Source organism: Saccostrea echinata, unplaced genomic scaffold, assembly GCF_033153115.1.
Source record: "Saccostrea echinata isolate AGI-Se365-2 ecotype Australia unplaced genomic scaffold, CSIRO_AGI_Sech_v1 ptg000054l, whole genome shotgun sequence".
Taxonomy (NCBI): Eukaryota; Metazoa; Mollusca; class Bivalvia; order Ostreida; family Ostreidae; genus Saccostrea; species Saccostrea echinata.
This window is the reverse complement of record NW_026889803.1, coordinates 16,815,582-16,835,064: the sequence shown is the minus strand read 5'-3', so window position 1 is coordinate 16,835,064 and position 19,483 is coordinate 16,815,582. Positions and strand designations below refer to the sequence as shown.

At 34.9% G+C, this 19,483-nt stretch overlaps 1 protein-coding gene across 14 annotated transcripts; it reads left to right on the top strand.

Annotated features, from left to right (window-relative positions):
- Positions 1 to 1,685: 1,685 nt before the first annotated feature.
- Positions 1,686 to 17,703, top strand: LOC133172146 (uncharacterized). 14 transcript variants are annotated; one of them, XM_061306972.1, is made up of 13 exons: positions 1,701 to 1,841; positions 2,456 to 2,505; positions 2,688 to 2,759; positions 4,281 to 4,374; positions 4,515 to 4,660; positions 6,729 to 8,099; positions 10,605 to 10,721; positions 11,113 to 11,172; positions 11,695 to 11,772; positions 13,497 to 13,711; positions 14,780 to 14,897; positions 15,827 to 16,054; positions 17,177 to 17,703. In XM_061306972.1, exons 3-12 carry the CDS (start codon positions 2,718 to 2,720, stop codon positions 16,043 to 16,045), a joined length of 2,460 nt encoding a protein of 819 aa, XP_061162956.1. In that variant the 5' UTR covers positions 1,701 to 1,841; positions 2,456 to 2,505; positions 2,688 to 2,717; the 3' UTR covers positions 16,046 to 16,054; positions 17,177 to 17,703. The 14 variants fall into 14 exon arrangements, 12 of the variants coding, with proteins under 12 accessions (XP_061162954.1, XP_061162960.1, XP_061162958.1 ...); XM_061306970.1 differs by lacking the exon at positions 2,456 to 2,505 and having other exon boundaries at positions 1,686 to 1,841; XM_061306976.1 differs by lacking the exons at positions 2,456 to 2,505; positions 15,827 to 16,054 and adding an exon at positions 15,528 to 15,651 and having other exon boundaries at positions 1,686 to 1,841.
- Positions 17,704 to 19,483: the final 1,780 nt, after the last annotated feature.

Genomic DNA, 19,483 nt, shown 5'->3' with positions numbered 1-19,483 from the left:
AATTTTATCAGTTGGATCTATATAATTTGTTACGTGATCTTGAAACCCCACCCTTCTTCTGTTTATATATTGAGGGTTAATCTTCAGTGGAACACGTCTGATATCACAGCTCTTTTGGGCAATTAAAGTCATATCCCATCATCTACTTCAAGCTACATCATGTGGGTGACGTCAAATGGTTATTGGTTTCAAGTTCAAGAAACATGAACCCAAGAGACAACATACAAAATATAATATTTGCATCTTCCGTGCATATTCATTTATAATCTGAAATTAAGCAGCTTTGATACCACGAATATTGCAATCAAATTATACTGTCCTTGAGACCTGGATCGAAGTATATTTTATACATGAACATCAACACATGTTCAAGGTGATGATCAATATATCCCATGTTCTTGGAGATGCACGACAACAATGCCACTTGCATATGAATTATTGCTTAATTAATGTTGTCCCGATGAACAAGATGTGATAAAATGGCGCTCCATGGCTGTTTTTAATTAATAGCCAACTGTTTTGCGTCAGATGATTTACTTTGGCTGCATTTATATATCGGGGGCTCACATTATCCGGGAATGACCTTTCATCCAAGGTTGCGTTTTTTGATAGGCTTTCTCTCCATATTGCAAATCAAAATAATCTAACATACCGATAAACACGTGTTACCTTGGCAATGTTGTACCTAAGCATATATTGGTGGTAATGTGCTCATGCAAACCTGAAACTACTGCTAGAACAACAAACATGTTATTTTTATCTGGTCGTGTTACTGTGTAGGGCTGTAACTAGGGTCTCATTTGTACGGGTATGAGGAGGAGCCGTCTCGAGGGGTTACCAAGATAATTTATGATTCAGAGGAAGTCTTATTTTCGGCAGGTCGTGGGGGTGAGGGGGGGAGGCTGTCTAAAGTGAAATGAAAATTAATTTCCATAATTCTGTCGAGTGAAGAAGCTTGGTGCTGGACGATATCACATCTAGTGACTATAACGATATGACCAATTGTTTGTTAATAAATACCGGTGTATAATATTAGATTAACTTCTAAATTAACATACACATAGCACAAAATTGGTATAATCAATTGGAAGTCCAATAAAATATACTAGCAGATTCAAATTCGTAGTTATTGCGTGAGTGCATTGTAAAATATATTACGGATATTTTTATAGCAGCACAGTTACACATCACACAAGCATACCACTTTTCTTTGGTTTAATCTTGCAGTACTCGGAGGAAGCATAGAGAAGTTTGCACTCGCAAACTTATAACATGCAGCACCACAGCACCAAGATGAAGAATTATTACGTGTTATCTTTATGTTATCTTCATTTCTTCGTCAAGAAGAGTATTTTCTTGTTGTTAATGCGAATGAATATACATAGTACATCGGTTGCTTAGCGCTGGATTATATTGGCTTGAACAGGAGAACACTAAACACGAGCTCGCACCTTTTACTGTTATCCATTTTTAGGCAGTGTCTTCCTTCACAACAAGAATCCGTCAGCAGACGAGTTCATTTTGCTCAAAGGGGTATTTCTCACGAGCATTTTTGTCCCTTTACTTAGACATAATCCTTGTCGCTTGTTTTGTCGTTCATGAAAATTTCAGTATTAATGCTTTATTTAATTTGCACTATAAATTGCTCTCATGATTTAAATCCAGATTTTCATTTCCAAAAATATTTATCTGATACCCCTGGAAATCATAATAGATACGTCCTCTAAAACGCATCTTCTGCCACTCGTTTCTGCTCTGTGTAGAATAGGGTCGGCTCCTCTGCTCCTTCATGCTGTTTTGAAATTGAGGATTTTTCTACCTTTCGTCTGATAAACCGACTTGTAAGTATTCAAATTTTTATTACTACTTAACAAATCATATATACTGTAAAGATTAACCATAATTAATCTTCTTGACTGCTCCTTCTACATTGAAATGTAATTCTGATTATTACATGCAGCTGCTTTTCATGAAATTTAAGACATGAGTACAAATTCCTACATTCAGCAATTTACATGTATGTACTATCAAGTCATCTCATCCCAGCTGAGGTGACAACAAGTTTCCTCACAAACGAAGCAGCTAAGCTATCATCCCCTAAATCATCTATTTTATCTCTCATCAACGTCAGACAGCATCTCAGTACTTCTGTCATGACAGTGAAATACTATTCGCTCTCCCGTCTTCGTTGTCCAACCCACGTGCGTCAAACCCGGATCGCAAAGGATAAAACTTGGTGTAAGGGTTTGAAGAATTCTGGAGTTGACTAAAGCATCAGGAACGCTGGCCACCTTATAAAGTCGGGGAACTTACTTCTTAGTACTACTAGTATCCTGTGGTGGGGGTCGTCTGCTCAAGAATTATCTCCCCTTTTCGCCTGCTTTCCAGCAACTTGACTTATCATTCATTAATCGTGTTCATTCATTTTGGACTTATTTAATTTGATTTAAACCAGGAACATACAGAAAAATGTTGCTCATTATGCCAGGCGGAGATTCCTACTTGGTATGAATTTAGCTGCTGATTATCTTTTTTTTGCAGAAGAATAATGCAAGGTTAACTTCAGGAGGATTTTACTTCACTGAACAAAATGTGATGGGAAGAAAAATTCGCTAATAAGCCTTGCATTGTTCTTGATTTTGTGCTTGCATGTGTTTTCAAGACTTTGTTTTAATGTTGTATGGCAGGCTCGGGCTAACTAAGGCGAGCTATCCGGTATGGCAAGGAAAAGAGCTATGACTCCGGCTTTCATCGGCGGGGTGAGTTTTCACAAGAAGTAGAGATATGCTCTAGTTTGTGATTTATGCACTTGATAGACCTTGTGCAAAATATTTGGTAGAGTTCTCGCCAACAGTTCAAACAATGTTTAATTACATAAAAGCTCAAATTCCTAAGAGAAAGGGGTTCAAATATGTTTATTTCAACAAGAAAAGTCCATCAGTTGTTCAAAGAATTAATAAGATCGGTACCCAATAGTAGTATTTAATAACCACAATTTATTAGCATTATTATTGTCTTAAATAATAAACTATTTTTTTTAAATAAATGTCATTTTTAAAAATGTAGATATATTTGCTGCATGAAACGAGCGCTTGGAATGCCTACAGAAACGCATTGGCAAGCATTCTTAAACGGAAATAATCTGCTTTGAACGCATTATTTATAGATTTATCTGTTTTGTAATATATTCCGTAAGTACCGGTATCTGTAATAATAAATCGACAGGGCACCCCTCTAAGAATGAAGTGATATATGATCTTGATCGCGCGCGCACTCACGTGCATTACATCTGGATTAGTTAACACAGCACGAACGAGATTATATTCGAGATGTCGATCTCTGATTTACCATGACGCTTCTTTTTCTTAACGTAAATAATTATATAAGAATATCTTCATGGAGTTAAAGAGATAAGCCTGGGCGTATGATACTTGCAATAGTTTCTTTAAACAGATAGGTTTACTATGTCATATTTTAGGAGTTTAATTACTGTAAAGCACTTTTACTAAGCACTATAACTACGCAATGTGAAAAATTATAACATCTTTTCTAGAAGAAATTCTTGGATTCGAAAAAGAGTCTTTTAAAAAGGATCATGTTTGCAGGAAAAAGAGGATGGGTTAAATTGACTAGATTATTATTTAACTGTTTGAAAACATATTAAGAGGTAGAGAATATTTCTGTTGTGTGTCAGTGTTAATATGTTGCCCAGTGACTGAGTAGCGAAATATGCTTAGCTGTTATATTTGTTTCGTTTCTTGCATGGAAAAACATCTCTCTACTTGTACCATTGCCAGAACGGCTCGAGTTGCAGTTTGCGGTCTAAAATAGAAATTACAAACAATGTTATACAAATACTTCGCCGTGGCTGAACTTTTGTTTTCGCGTCGAGTTATGCTTACTATGCGGAAGCTATATTTGATTCATATCTACATCGTTTAAGTAATATACTTAATTACTGGCATTCTATTCTGCAGACATTGATAAAGATGTAGCAAAAGTGTGATTACTGCAAATAAAATAATGATCATTGAGAAACTGTTTATAATGTTTTCTTATTGGAACTTAAATATATGTAGACAGCTAGGGAATTGATGTCATTTATATCGAGAATAAAAAAAAATACAACAATGCTCAATCTAATTTGAAAATATTATCAAGTATGATGAAATTACATGGCTCCGATCGATCCTTTTTAAAGTTTTTAATGTTAATCACACAATATATTAATAAAATGTCGAAATTGGAGACATAACTTATTTGTTTGAAACTATTTACAGAGCTCCCGTAGTTACTCTAGAAGGGGCTACAGCGTACCCAGATTTTACGATGACACATATATCCCCCGTTACGTTCCCCACAGACAGTTTCTGGGTAAGGTTACTTGTGAATAATGAATTAATGTTTCAAATTAACTGAAAAAAATGTTTGAAAAACCAGTAGAAATAGCATGAAATGCTGGTTGGTTTTTCAACTAATCAGACTTTTCTATTTATTTTGCCTTCTATCTGTAGATACCACCGGGGAAGAGAACGCAATCCGCAAAAGTGTCAATCGTGAACTGATGCTGACTAGTAACTTCGTGGATGACGCCTACGATTTAGCCTCTAGCTCTCACAGACGGGACGAGGAGATCCTTAAACACGCTTCTCAAGCCATTGTGAGTACTTTTTTTTTAACTTGTTCCCTAATCACGTGACCTCTCCCTTTGGCAAACTTCTAACGAGCTCACATTTCAAAAATTGTCTGTGATTAAGACATTTTAAATGTTGAATATAAATGCATGTATTTTACCATTGCTGTAAGAAAGAAATTGTACATCGTATTTCTGTGTGTCACGTAAATTTCGGAATTTTTTTTACTAGAAATTAACATGACAAGAACACAAAATAAGATTTCAAAAATCTTCCTCGTAAATTTAATGTGAAAAAGAACATATTAATGTAATTCACCTATTTTGAATGTGAATTTCTTGTGGAACTCCTTTCAGGAAAATTTTACGTTAGTCACATTTGATATTTGTATGAAAACAAGATTGGAACATAAATAAGGAATGCCAAAGAAGTCAATATTGTTTTCTGAAAGAGACAAGCTATATATGTACTTGATTGACATGTATATACATGTAAATTTATAAGACATCTACTTTTATGACAAATTTGCTATATGGTAAGTATTATTTCTTGTTGCATGAAGATAAATTGATACACGAGAAATAAAAGAAATTCAAAATTTGATAGAAAAATTGGTAAATCTTAGCAGTTTCACAGTTAATTTAATAATGAACCAGATGTAAATAATTGTGGGGAAAAAATTGTTGTATATCGCAAGACTTAAAGGATTTCTGAATGTTACTAAAAAACCAAAATGATCTACTAAATTTCAAACGTTTTCTGCAATATTTTGATTAACATCAATTACTTGTATTATAAACCCCACATATTAAACGGTGTGTTCCCGTTTTGCACACATTTGATAATTAGGTATAGAACAATCATTTTAAACATCATTGTAAACAACAATTTACAAGGACCATAACCCCACGATTCTGTTTCATAAAATTCTTAACATTTTGACTTCCTTAACCATCTAATATTCATACAAACTTCCTATTATTCATACTCCCCTCTATGTTTTATTACATATATTTTTAAATTATATCAGCGTAATCTCCCATGCAATGCATCTGGCCCTTTTTTAATTAATACAGGTGTTATAAGATATTTTTATTTTGCAAATGTTTTCCATTTCGTATATACACTTCTTTGTGAACTATTTAATAATTTTCTTTCTTGACATTGAAGAGTAAACTTGACGTCACATTGAAAAGACTATTAGGGTATCGAAAAACGAATTTTTATTTATTAAATAAATAAAACAAAACAAAAGCAAAAAAAAAAAAAACAAAACAAAAACAAAAACACACACACACACAAACAAAACAAAACAAACAAATGAAAAAATCCTCCTTTTGATGATGAAGCAGATTGAATTGTGTGTATTTATTGCAGGTCTTTGTGAGTTGCTCGTTCTTGATTGTTATAATTTTTTTAATCATCCAACTTAAAGCTTTGACTTCAGACTCTGGCGCCATGAATAATATCAGACTTCTCATTGGTTCACAAAACTGTATTTAATAAACCAATAGACATGCATTGAAAAGAAGCACAAATTTTGTTTGCCAATGAGGAAAAAAAAAACGATACTGAAAAGATATCATAAATCATGACGCTTTTTCGAGCAAGTTCAAGCTGCCTAGCTGATCACCTTTTTGAAAGCTTGGTTTGTTTTTAGGAAATTCTACCTTTCTCTCTAGCACTGTAGTTTATTTTATAAAAGTTTTTGTTAAAGGGTGTCTGACTTTGATTTGTTCTTGGACCCAGTTTAAACCATTCCTTGTTCACAGTTTGGTTTCAGAGATCCTTCTTTTTGCCCTAGCACACGAAATATTATACAACAATAGCTCAATAATTAAGCTCTTGTTTACGTAAGTGTATCAAGCTATGAATATATACTATATATACAAATTAACCACGAGTATGAAAAATATCTGTGTTGTAAATATTATCAAATATAAATGCATATCTGTGTAATTAATCAGCTTGATGATGTTACAAAAGTCACTCAATGCGCTTGATACACGTAATAAACAAGAGAAACGGTCACGAATTTTGCTTTGATGTTGAAGATAAAACAATAAAATATAATGATATCACATGTTCATGCAGCCCACGTCATCAACAGAAAATGAACCTCTGCCCACAACATATATGAAGGCTTCCGCTCCACCCAAACCCTTTAGGCGTTTTCAAACAGCAGATTCTTACAGAGGGGCCCTGCCACAGGATTCTAAATACAAGAGGGGTATATCTATGCCCCCTTCGATTCGATCACTTAAAAAGAGGGGACCCTCTTCTCCACACGAGTGGTCATCACAAGCTATGCGCGCGTTAGCATGCGCACGTAACATCCGGGAATCCGTGAGGCAGGAAACTGGAGGCTCTTTAACGTCTTCCCCTGTGATATCGCCATACCAAAGCCCGAGAGCGTCTCCAGAAAGGGAGTTTGGTGACGATGGCAGAGGGAGGAGTAGAAAACCAAAGCCTCGGCTTGGAAAGCATTTCTCTAAATTGTTAGAACTAAGAAGGAGATCGCCAAGTGTTCAAAATTATGGAAGTGGTATAGATTCTGAAGTAGCTTCTGATGATGTGAGTGACTATGACTACCAATATAGGTATGAAGATGAGGATGATGAAACCGAAACACCTAGAGAATGCTTCTACATTGTGCGAAATCGATCTCCTAGTCCTGAGGAGGAATATGTACCCTTTGCCCCCAGACGCCGTGTAACGTACGATGATGACGATGATGAAGGAGATGGATATCGATCAAAGATACCAGATCTTTCTTCAGACTTCTCCATCACGCCCTATACCGCTCCCAAATCGACGGAAGTTCAAAGATCCGCTGTGAGTAATGATCTTCTGTTCCACAAAACTGTTGCAGAAACGGCAGCAAGAGCCAGAAAATTATTAGCAGAAACCGACCTCGACGAGTATGAAACCGCTAGTCTTGTCTTAAGTGTTGAAGGAGAATATAAAGATCCTGAACATGGAGATTTAGGATTCCAGTATATTTCAAGACCACTACCTTTGAAGGGACCAATGTTGGCCACAGGTCCAGGTACTTATGCTGTGGCCGTTGGCACAGACACGGCCTTTGATAAATATTTTAAGGATATGCGATCCTTTAGAGAGGAAATCAGAGCGAGACTTGATTGTGGATACAGAGCTCTTAATGATGCTACAAGAAGTTATCGAAGATTACCTAGCTCTTATAGCTCCTACAAAGCTCTTCCATTCACTGAATCACATTCACGTTCATATCAGAAGTCCTACCCCTCTGTAAGTTACAGAAAACGCCTAGAGGATGGGTCTGAAGACCAACTTGTCATTTATCCAATGAGTCAAAGATCTAGAGGAGCATCCCCAGTCTCGACGATCAGGGACGTGTCACCGGACAGGTCTCAAACAGTGGCAGTTTATGAAAGTGGAGGAGAAGAGATGAGGATTTCCACTCTTGATAAAATCAAAATCAAGGTAAATCACGTGTGAAACGGTTTCGATGATGTTCCTCTTCCTTGCATCCTGGAAATCCTATCTGAGATAGATAATCCAAGCACGACCTGAATAATTTTTATCCCATATTTTTGGATGTATAGACGATTCTTTTTGTCGGCATCAATAGCTCCAAGCCCATTAACATTTACATATCTTGTTATTCGACATGCAAGTATGACTAACTGAAAAAATTAATACTCTACTACTAGAGGTATTATGGGTATTGCAATGTTCTTTGTTTATGATATTTGTAGTGATTGTAGGCGTGACTTTACATATGTACTCAATGACTATTGGTTCTTCCTCTTTTAGCCCTTGCAAGCGTTGCTTCGGCTTGTTTAAATCGTGACGGTGGGTTGCTTGAATAAGTGTGCTTGACAAGAGATAGTACAGAAAGTACCCATGAGAATGAACATCGGAATTTACTGATCACGTGGCTTTTTTGGGGAAAGTATGATAGATAACTCAACGGTTGACTGGGTCCGGAATTCATCATTTGTCATGTATCCTCAATTTTGTATAACTCTAATAATCGAAATTCTCTTTCAGCAGTCTAAAACGTTACAAATTTCCCTCTATGAATACAGGTGGACTCTGAAATTTTTCACAACCCAAGGATAGCAGTTGCCTCCAGACGTGCACGGTCTCAGCCACCACAGCCCCTGCAGGTGACACCAGTTCTCCGTGCTAGGGCATCTGTTCCACCACGAGGCGCCTCGCCTCCTCCTCGTTCCTATGTTAGAAGGGCAAACAGAGAGGTAGTAGTCGTAGTCAGACCTAGAAGTGCTTCAGTTGCTGCTGAAGTCGATTTCCGCAAGCCGGTCACGGCTGGATGGCGCTATTCACGTGCCTATTATAATCCTTACGCCTATCCCTGGTACAGATATCTTCCGCGTCGCAATTTCTACGTGGACACACCGGGAGGTGTAGACACAAGATCCCATTATATGTATGGTACATCCCTGGCATTCCCATTGTATTCTAGGCTGTATACTCCATACTTATACCGAAACGATTATGATTATGCACTGCCACTGAGCAGCGAAAAATACGCAAAGGCACGTTTACGAGTACTTGCATCACCACTGCCATACAAAAAAAAGTTTGCCCGAAAGGTGACGCCATTTTATCCATCTTCTCATTCCATCTTTTCTTATTGTTGAAGTTGTGAGTTTAAAGTTTTTGGTGTTCCTGTAAACGTTTTATATTCGTGATTTTGACAAACATTGTTTCCAATTATAAGAACTTTCAAAGCACCCAGAACTTTAGATTTCGCATCTTCAAAAGCAAAACACCGCGAATATAAACCGTTTACAGTGGTTTGGTGTTGATGCAAGGAATTTGATTGGACGATGGACTTGACCATTGTGCCCGCTTAAGTGACAGCTCTAACTCATTTTTCATGAAATCGTAGAACCCATTCAGCCGTGGCTGCTAGCTTGTGAATATTTCTAAAATTATTGTATGTTTGGCAGCAAAGTACATTTTATGTATTTTTTTGATACTTTTAATGAATTGTGCTTCAATGCGAAGACATATTTTTAAATCATTCATGTTTATTCTCATGGGAAGGACTGCGCGTGCGCGCTGCTAAGTTGTGCTTATGATTGCAAACCCACTGACGATGTTCCCTTTTTCAGGCATTTGATTATGAGCTCGCATGTATGTACAGGCGTTTTGCAGCATGAAGAAATGATTGGTCGAATGACCGTTCAGATCGTTTTGGGTATGGCATGTATATATTTTTTTTCTGCATGGCTTTAATTATTGTCTCTTTTTATGTTACAAGAAAAGTGAACAGTTAGTTATATAACAACCTTGTCGTCAACAACCAACCACAATTACCAAAAAGAATTTGTCAAAATGAGAATTTTAAGGAAGATTGAAACATCAATCTATTACCAAGAAATTACTTCACGGTTTATTCAACTGGGGGAAACAATTTGGTAATAAATCTATCAAAATTTTGGACGGGGTTACCAATCAGTTTAATTCCATTTCACCAATCATGTAAGTCATATTCAAGTTTTCACAATCCATTTTTTAAGAATTCAAACTAATTCAAATGGCGAACGAGATACATAAATGGTTTCATTACCTTCATTTCTCATAAACCAATAGTTCGGCGACTGACTTCGTTCCGTCTTGAGCTCGTGCTCAATTCGAAATACTCCTTTGTACAAGATTTGACTGTTCATGTTTCTTTAACTGAAAACTCGGTTTTCTCTCAAGTGATGCACTATGTTGTCTTTCTTCTCAATAAGTAATGGTAGCAAATACTAATGAAAAATGTCGATTATTTCCAAAGTAATTTGTTCAAGAAGCTAAAATTTGACTTTTTTTAATGGTCAGATGTTGCACAAGCCAAACAAAAATTAAAACTCTGATTCCAGTTTTTAAAAAATCCTTATTTAACAAATGTGCAACATATGGCGATTACTCGTCTAATTTCCCCTTCTTGATTATTTTGCTTGTTACGGACAGGCGGCTCTTGTTGGAAGCAAGGTAGACGTCGTTCTCCCTAATAATAGGAGACCCAGGTCAAAATACGCTGCCGCTGTCATCAGGGAAATTAACTTAAAGAAACATTGGGGAGAAGAGGTAACTATTTATAGTCCTAGTCTTTCACAGCAATTTAACATCTCTAATATCAGAGTAGTTGGAATTCTAGTCCTTCAGTATCTTTTATCGTTTTTTAGAGTTAGGGTTATGTTACTTTTTTTAATTCAGTGCTGTACATCACTTGTTACATTAGTGGCTTAATTTGCCATGTCACAACTTTTTAAAAAAATGTTGTTCATTATACGCGCCATCGATGATCTTCATTCTTCAGATCAACTCGGCCTCATTCCTCGAGAGTAAATTTATAAAACTTTTCAAACATTGACTGAAGAAAACAAGTTAACAAGACTTAAATAAGTGATCTACAGTACCTAATTTAGTGTCGAACAGTTAGGTAGTGTACCTGCATGTATAAAAATCGATGTTTCAGGGTCACACTGAGCCAGCAGATATGCCTACGAGTCATCTGCACGCTTCACCAAAGCCGGTTGTGAGTATAATGTTCGCATTGCTAGTGCTTTATCGAACAAAAAGAAAGCAGCACGTCTAGTATTAACCGAGTATAATTCAGAAGTATTGCGAACCCGCGTTCAAGATTGCCAAACGGGGATTTTTAAAATAATAATTTATCTAAAACATTTTACCTGTAAGGGTTGATTGTGCTGGTTTCTTTTTTTCTTTGCAAAACTTTAATATTTAGGCTGCGCTGCGCTGAGTATATAGTGGACGAAAGCACAGAAACAAAATGTTGTACATGTGCTAAGATTGTGATCCAAAGAGACAAGAGATTTTCTCTTTCGATATAGAAGTGAACAGTAAGTTGTTGAAACATCAACATCGTTCTGTTCACAAAACACTGCTTCTTTGCCAAAAACAAACAGTCCTTTCCATTCATAGCATGCCTTCATCATTCAAACAACTAACCAATCATGCTGCATGGTGTATCTGCATGGAAGATTGAATTTAAATGACACCTTATTAGAACTCTCCTGGTTTACCCACAATATTTCAGTATCTATCAAGGGGCTCGTACTTCGACGATTACGAGGACATCGTGAAAAAACCTAAGAGTGATATTCTCTCATGGAAGGTTTGTACAACTGTAGTATTAATTCTAGACGCTCACTGTGTCTGTCTCTGCTTTTCAGTGTAAGCTTACTTGCCTTTGCCATCTTCTTAGTTTTTGATCAAGAATTGTTCGTCGTTCGTTATTATTTATTATAGTTAAATGTAAAATAATGTGACCCCCTCCCACCCCCTGTGGGACCCTAACTTTAGCTGAGTGTGTTAAAATTGAGGAGTCCTATTGGGCGTTTTATTCTATTATACTAGTGCATAGGGCCTTTCTATCTCTTAAATCCGACTGACAAACTGGGGGACTATAAAAATATACCCCCCGTTTGTCAGTCGGATTAAAAGAGATAGGCGAACAAGGCGTGCCTATAGCTTCAGATGTATAAAATTCATATTCAATTTTGTGAAGTTAGTATTTAGAGTAAACTTCTAATTTTTGAAGTTTATGAAATTATAACAAACAAAACTGCTGTGGTAAATTTTCTCTGCAGAAACCATTCTATTATTTAAAAAAAAATAATGTGGTATTCTTGGGGTTCGAACCCAAGCAATTAAAATCGTAAGTATCATTTTTCTTTGAGACCAACACGTTTACCACTACGCTACACAGCTCCTGACAAGTAATGGCATTTAAATTATGTTTGTGATATGACTCTTGACTAAATGGACGAAATATTTCTCGGAAAGATACAGTTGTTTATTAGTGTGAAAGTTTATTTAAAAGGTATTGTGGGTCTTTGCTCTGTGTTTTTGTTAATTAATAAATGTATATTTTTACGCATACTTTGAGGATAATTTTTCGAAAAAATTAAGCGAAGACCCCTTACATAGAAAATTGTGTTAAAGTATAAGAAAATGATCATTTTTGCTGTCTTTGGTGAAAGTATACTATTTCATAGACAAATAAATTCAACCTTTGTGAGATTTTTGCAAATTGTAGAGATTTTTCATAAAGTATATGGTAATGTTATGAATTATAAAAGAAAATGTTGTTATAATTGAGATTTTAATTTTTCACCTTCTTAAATTTTGTCGCATCGAAGGAATTTTGCTCGCCTTGTTCGCCCATCTTCTTTAAGCTATCTAACAGCCAGTGTACTAGTGCATTAAGTGATGCTGATGCGTTCCATCATTACAACAATTAAATGTTTGAAGCTGTAAGCATTGGTATCTAATTAAATGGTTTCCTGTAGCTTCGTTTCTATTTATATATACAGCAAGTTATTCACATTAAAAACACAAGTGTTTCTTGTTTCCCTTGTTTTACTGGGAATCGTTAGTCATTGCATGGCCATATCTATGTAAATTTTTAAAAACGATTTTAGCACCAACATTTAGCCTAAAGGTCATTTAGGATTTGCAAGCGATATGTGCAGTATATTTGCCCAATGTTACTGAAGATTTAAGTTTCACAGTATTGTGCAGTTTATATTGTCTTGAACCACTGAGCGAATGTGCTATGTAAATTTTAGCTGCTCTGTCTTATATTTCTCGTGTCATTCTATGTTTTATAATTTTTATTTAAATTTTCTTTGTCATAAAAATTCTGCTTAATAAAAGAAGACTAAGCAGAAACAAAGTTGTTTTTTTTTTTTTTTTTGCCTTTTATTTGCTTTTGCTTTGCTGTTTGTAATCAAACAAAAAAGAACGCGGATTAAAAAAAAAAAAAATTCTCATTCATTTATTGAAACATGCCAAAAGAAACGAATTAAAATTCAAACTATTTTGTGTTGCTTGTAGCACCGTCTCGAGTCACGCATAGCGCCAAAAGACCTTCTTTTTACACCCAGGGTTTATGCTAATGTTCGATCCCAGTTACGGGACGTCCAAGAAAAAATGGACCGTCACCGGCAATTAATGGACCGCTATTTAGAAGCAGACTCTATTACTACTGACAGGGATGTCAAGACTAAGGTCTTGGCAATGTATAGTGAAATGGAAGAAAGAGACCCATTGTAAGTTCTCGAAATGTCTCGTGAGACAATTGGCGTTTAGGAATTTGGTGTATGCCTAAACATCAGTTCGCGAAATACTGGCTCTGCATATGTAATTTTTTTTCCCCATCCAAATTCTCATATTTTTTCTCCTCTATAAAAGAACACTTTTTTCATCTTTGTTAGTCATTTTAAATCTAAATTATGCTGAAACAGCACTTAAACTGTCCAGTTAATGCTTGTCACTATTTCGCAGACATGGTGTATGTATAATAAATGTAGCTACATGTAATAGGATACGTCTACAACAAGTACATATTGGGAACACTGAAATCGCATGGTGTGGTCTAATATCTAACCCAAAATTCATTTTGATTACTGGTAGTTTATGATTTTCATAGAAACATATTCAGGCTTCCGTTCCGTTTTCTCTTCCTCTCCTTATCCGATTAACCGGGTGTAGATCTTAGTCGTTTCCCCAAACCCTTAAAAAATCCACAAACTGACACACTCATTTAAATTCAATCTTTTTTGTTTAGTTCTTTCCTACTTCACTCATTTCTTTGTCTCATCTGTGCTTAATACATAAATTGCATGGTATTTCAGCATGTGTAATAACCTTTCACAATATATTCAGATCGCACAAAAGATTTTAAATATATCATTCTTATAAGTAGTATTTTAACATTATCTTAGTATAGATTGATTTTATTTCAAGTTTACATAGTTTTTAATAGATATTGGGAAAAAATCAAACTTAATATCCTTTAACAGAAATATTAATAGTTATTCCTACTTTGTATCAGTTATTTCTACTTTGTATCTATTGAGAAAAAGATTTTTTTTTAAAGTAATGTTAGAAATGAACAAAATATTTTTCTTCTTGATTACTGAAAGAAGCTTAATGTATGAAACATGCTTGTTGTTTTTTCATCTTCCATCCGCTTCTTGGCTCTTTCAAAAACACAAAAAATAAATCAAATTGGATCGCAGTGAGAGCATAGGATGGCACAAGACTATAGGAATGGCTTTATGACCTTCCACTAACCATTTGTTCCTTTCTCTTTCTTGAATTTAAAGTTTTTACAGGGGAATATTATCTACCGCTACTACTAGAAACTCGGCCCCAATCACGGAAAGCAGTTCAATACCATCGGTACGAGCTCGCACTCCTGCTCCTAGCACTTTTCGCTCTGTCCGTGTGCCTGTAAGTGACTTCGGGCTGCAAATCAGCTTCTAGTGCTGTAAATGTAGATAGTTTAATAACCTGTCAACAAGTAAAAAATTCAGTTTTCTTCTTGTTATTTAAGTATTTTCCCCTCCTTCTGGAAAAAAAAAATTCTATATATTTTTTCTTTCCTCTTAAGTATTGTTGTATTTATATTAATGACGTCACTATTTTTCATTATTTTGTTTCCCTCTTTCTGGAAAAAAAGAAAATTCTATATTTTTTCTTTCGTCGTTGGTATTGTATTATATTAATGACGTCACTAGTTTTCATTATTTTGTTAACTTTAAACTCTGTTGATAATTTTGATGACTATTTAGAAATATTGTTAGAATATTTCAGACCTCTGATATATATGTAAGTTCTGTAGCATTAACCTTTCAATCCACCTCAAACTAATTTATCAGAAATATAAATTCAATACAGGAAGTAGAGTAAGGTTGCTTAAGTTTGTGCTTTCGTTCATTGTGTATAATGCGCAGCTGTCTTCATAGATCATGCATTTGACATGACATCATATTTATCATTCAACCCAATTAAATCACAAAAAGAAAAAACCAAGAAAAACAAGGTATACCATACATATTGATGATGGCCACTTATCTTCAGACGAAGTCGAAGGACGATGACTACAAACCAATGTCAGATGTGCGCAGACGCGTAAGGCGAGTAATATGCAAGAATAGGAAGGACCCTCGCTACTTCAAATAATGTCCTATTTCAGGAATTTAAGGTGCCCGTGGAAGTAGGTTACACTGTAATCAAACTAGTAGTGTTAGATCTTAGACTAGCACTAATCCACCACCTTTAGAAGGGGATAACACAACAAATGGAGTTTTATAGAGAGCAACATTAAAGGTTAAAACCAATCTTGCTCTAACATCGAGATTATCTTCTCTTTCTTTTAGGATGATGAATTGTCCAGTATTATAATCGAATCGAGTGAAACTTCCATTAACGCTACAAAAGAAAGTGAAAATTCCGTAAACACTACAAAAGAAAGTGAAAATTCCGTAAACGCTACAAAAGAGAGTGAAAATTCCGTAAACACTACAAAAGAATGTGAAAATTCCGTAAACACTACAAAAGAATGTGAAAATTCCGTAAACACTACAAACGAAACTTGACCTATTTAGGTATTTTCTTTCACTTTTGGGTACATTTACTCCTAGCGACCCCTGTCCTGTAGATTTGTTGTGTTATCCTCTTCTGGTATGTATTTCAGTATTCCAAATATCCACCACAAAACCGTCAAACCATTCTTAACCATCCCCTAGTTTGTTCGACAAATCTTTTATTGACTTTTAACCAGAGTCAACAAGCCTCTTCCAAATCAAATACCCCCCAAAAATAAACAACCCAGCCTCTCTAGAACTCCTGGATATTTTGAAACCGATATTCACCGTTTTAATCCCTTCAGAAAGAATAAATTCAATTTTTTTTGAACATCCATATTATTCCCACAGGGGCTGGTAACATACTATGCATGTTTTACATCATCACTTTACTACATGTGCAAAAAGGGTTCCCTTTTGCGTTTTTATATATATATATATATATATATATATATATATATATATATATATATATATATATATATATATATATATATATATATATATAGTGATCACGTAAAATCAAGCATAGTATGTTAACGGCCCTTATGATTATTCCTTTCTTTTCGGACTGAATGAACAACCCCCCTCTACTACACACCAATATATATACCGTCATAAATGTTTATTCTAGCCTCCACCACATTAATAGTTATTTTTCATTACAATGCACTATCATAGCACACTTTCCTGTATTTGTACTCGTACCATTTCTACTTTTTGTGTCACTTCCAGGTAAGAAAATCAATACTTCACCTCCTGCATGCTCGGATTTTAATGTGTTTGCTACTTAGGAAATGAATAACCGCTGAGAATGTTGAGCTGATAATAAACATAATCTGAAATGCTTCTATTTAACAAAACTGTTGTCAGAAACATAAACTTTAATCAAGAGAACAGATCGCTTAGTTTATATCTTTGGCTCAGCACATCAGCATTTAGTTGTTTCAAATGCCCTTTCTATGCTATTACTAGTAATTTGTTGGATGAGTTTCAATCAATATTTAATGTACATTAAAATAATGATTAAAGTGAAAGAATTCTAAAATTTGATACTTTTTTAAGTAAAAAATATCACTATATTTACAATTTTGATCGCGTTAAACATTTGTTATAACATTTTCTTTTCGTTTTTTTTTCAAGGCACACAGCATCTTAATTTGAGCAGAGGACATCGACCTGAATTCTTACCATCAACCGGCATATAAAAGACTATTTATACATAACCTTATTATGGACAGATGTAAAATATTTCTGCTTTCTAGTGATACAACTGTAAATAAATAATTTATATTGCTTGAAATCTATGTTTCTAGAAAGATTTTTCATTGGTTTTTGAACAAGGCAACATTTGTGATATACATTGTAGGTAGAGTTTTAGATACAACAAAGGAAAATAGTTGTTTATGTTAGGTTTCGTTTGGACCTCCATACATCCTTTTTCGTTTCGCTAGTTTTTGATGAAAAATTTGATAGCGAGAATTTCCGAGAACCTGTTAAGTTGCAAACGAGATTTTGTATAGAGGTAGTTATGTAAATGGGGTATATGTTTTCCTGCTTACCGTGCGGTTTGTTTTTTTAAAAATTTAGAAAATTGTAATTTATTTAAACGGTGTCAAGACATTTGTTGTTACCATGGCATTGATGCTACATTAAAAGTGTAAAAGTTTTGTGCTAGTTATTCTTGGAGATAAATATACTTTTTACGTTCAGAACTCCTACTAGTAACTACATGTTGCAGCGCTGATGCAGAATTTGGAAGAAGAAAGATGTCAAACATAAAAATATTTAAATTGACGTGTGACACATCAAATCATTTTTATTGGGAAAGGTACACTGAAGAGATTCTATAAAAGTAAAGTTAAAATTTATTCTTGTTGGTATGAAGTGTAATACATAATGTTTCGATATTGGAAGACATTCAATACACTTTAAATAAAAATTTTTGCGGTAAAATTCGAATACAAAGGAAAATTCAACATCCTATTCAAACTTGGAAATAATTGTATTTATTTTTATTTAATTATTTACTTTTTTTGTCATAACAACAAGACACATTTTTTCTTTTTTCTTTTTTTTCAATTTTTAATGCAAAACGTTCTGCTTGAATTATTATAGTTTTCAACGGACTTTCGAGCGATGAAATCAGTTTTTGGAATGTTATACAGTGATAAGATATATACGTGTATATAATTTCTTTTTAGCCATAGATAATGTGTATAATTTTAAAATTGCAAAACTTAAAACATCAGACCTCACAGAAAAAAGATAAAAATGCAACTTTAAGTAGCAACCCCGAAAATCATAGTCACATATGGGTCATGTAAATTTTGAATTTATCGCGTGGCATTAAAATAAATTGTATTTCGACCCGGTTAAAATTTACAACATGACATATGGAAGCAAAAACAAAAAAAATGTGTTTGTGATACACTGATGCCCCCGTATGGTAACTTATAGTGAAGGTTAAACTTTCTGAAATGCACATCAAATATGTTGGTACCCAAAGTATAGTTTTTTCTTGAGGAATATACCTGTGAAATATGAAAGCCCTGGCTAGCAGCAACCATTGAAAAGATATGGAAAAAGTTTTTAAAAAATCAAAAGGAAGTAAAACATCAAGGTCAAATGGTCAAAATTAATGGTGCCCAAGAAAAGGTCTCACAAGAAAAAGACGTGAAATATGAAAGCCCAAACTCCAACCGTTCAAAAGGTATGGCCAAGGTTAAAGTTTTTCAAAAGTAGGTCCAATTCCAAGGTTAAGGTGAAAGGGTCAAAGTTGTTGGTATCCAAAGTAAGGTCTTGTCACAAGGATTACATATGTGAAGTACGAAAGTCTTGGCACCAACTATTCAAAAGTCATGGCCAAGGTTAAAGTTTTCCAAAAGTACGTCAAACTCCAAGGTCAAGGTCAATGGGCTATAATTGTTGGTATCCAAAGGAAGGTTTTGTCACAAGACATACACATGTGAAGTATGAAAGCCCTAGCACCAACTGTTCAAAAGTTATGGCCAAGATAAAAGTTTTCCAAAAGTAGGTCAAACTCTAAGGTCAAGGTCAAAGGGTCAAAGTTCTTGGTATTGAAAGGAAGATATTGTCACAAGAATTACACATGTGAAGTACGAAAGCCCTAGCACCAACCGTTCAAAAGTTATGGCCAATGTTTAAGTTTTTCAAAAGTAGGTCAGAGTCCTGGCTCAAGGTCAAAGTTGTTGGTATACAAAGGAAGGTTTTGTCACAAGAAATACACATGTAAAGTATGAAAGCCCTAGCTCTTACCGTTCAAAAGTTAAGGCCAAGGTTAAAGTTTTTCAAAAGTAGGTCAAACTCCAAGGTCAAAAGGTCAAAGTTGTTGGTATACAAAGAAAGACCTTGTCACAAGAAATACACATGTGAAGTATGAAAGCCCTAGCGCCAATTGTACAAAAGTTATGGCCAATGTTAAAGTTG

Excerpts from the sequence above, each read along its gene's own strand:
- LOC133172146 (XM_061306970.1), top strand. The coding sequence starts at position 2,718 with ATGGCAAGGAAAAGAGCTATGACTCCGGCTTTCATCGGCGGG. Across the intron at positions 4,375-4,514 it reads TCCCCACAGACAGTTTCTGG|ATACCACCGGGGAAGAGAAC; the intron begins GTAAGGTTACTT and ends TTCTATCTGTAG. Across the intron at positions 8,100-10,604 it reads TTGATAAAATCAAAATCAAG|GCGGCTCTTGTTGGAAGCAA; the intron begins GTAAATCACGTG and ends TGTTACGGACAG.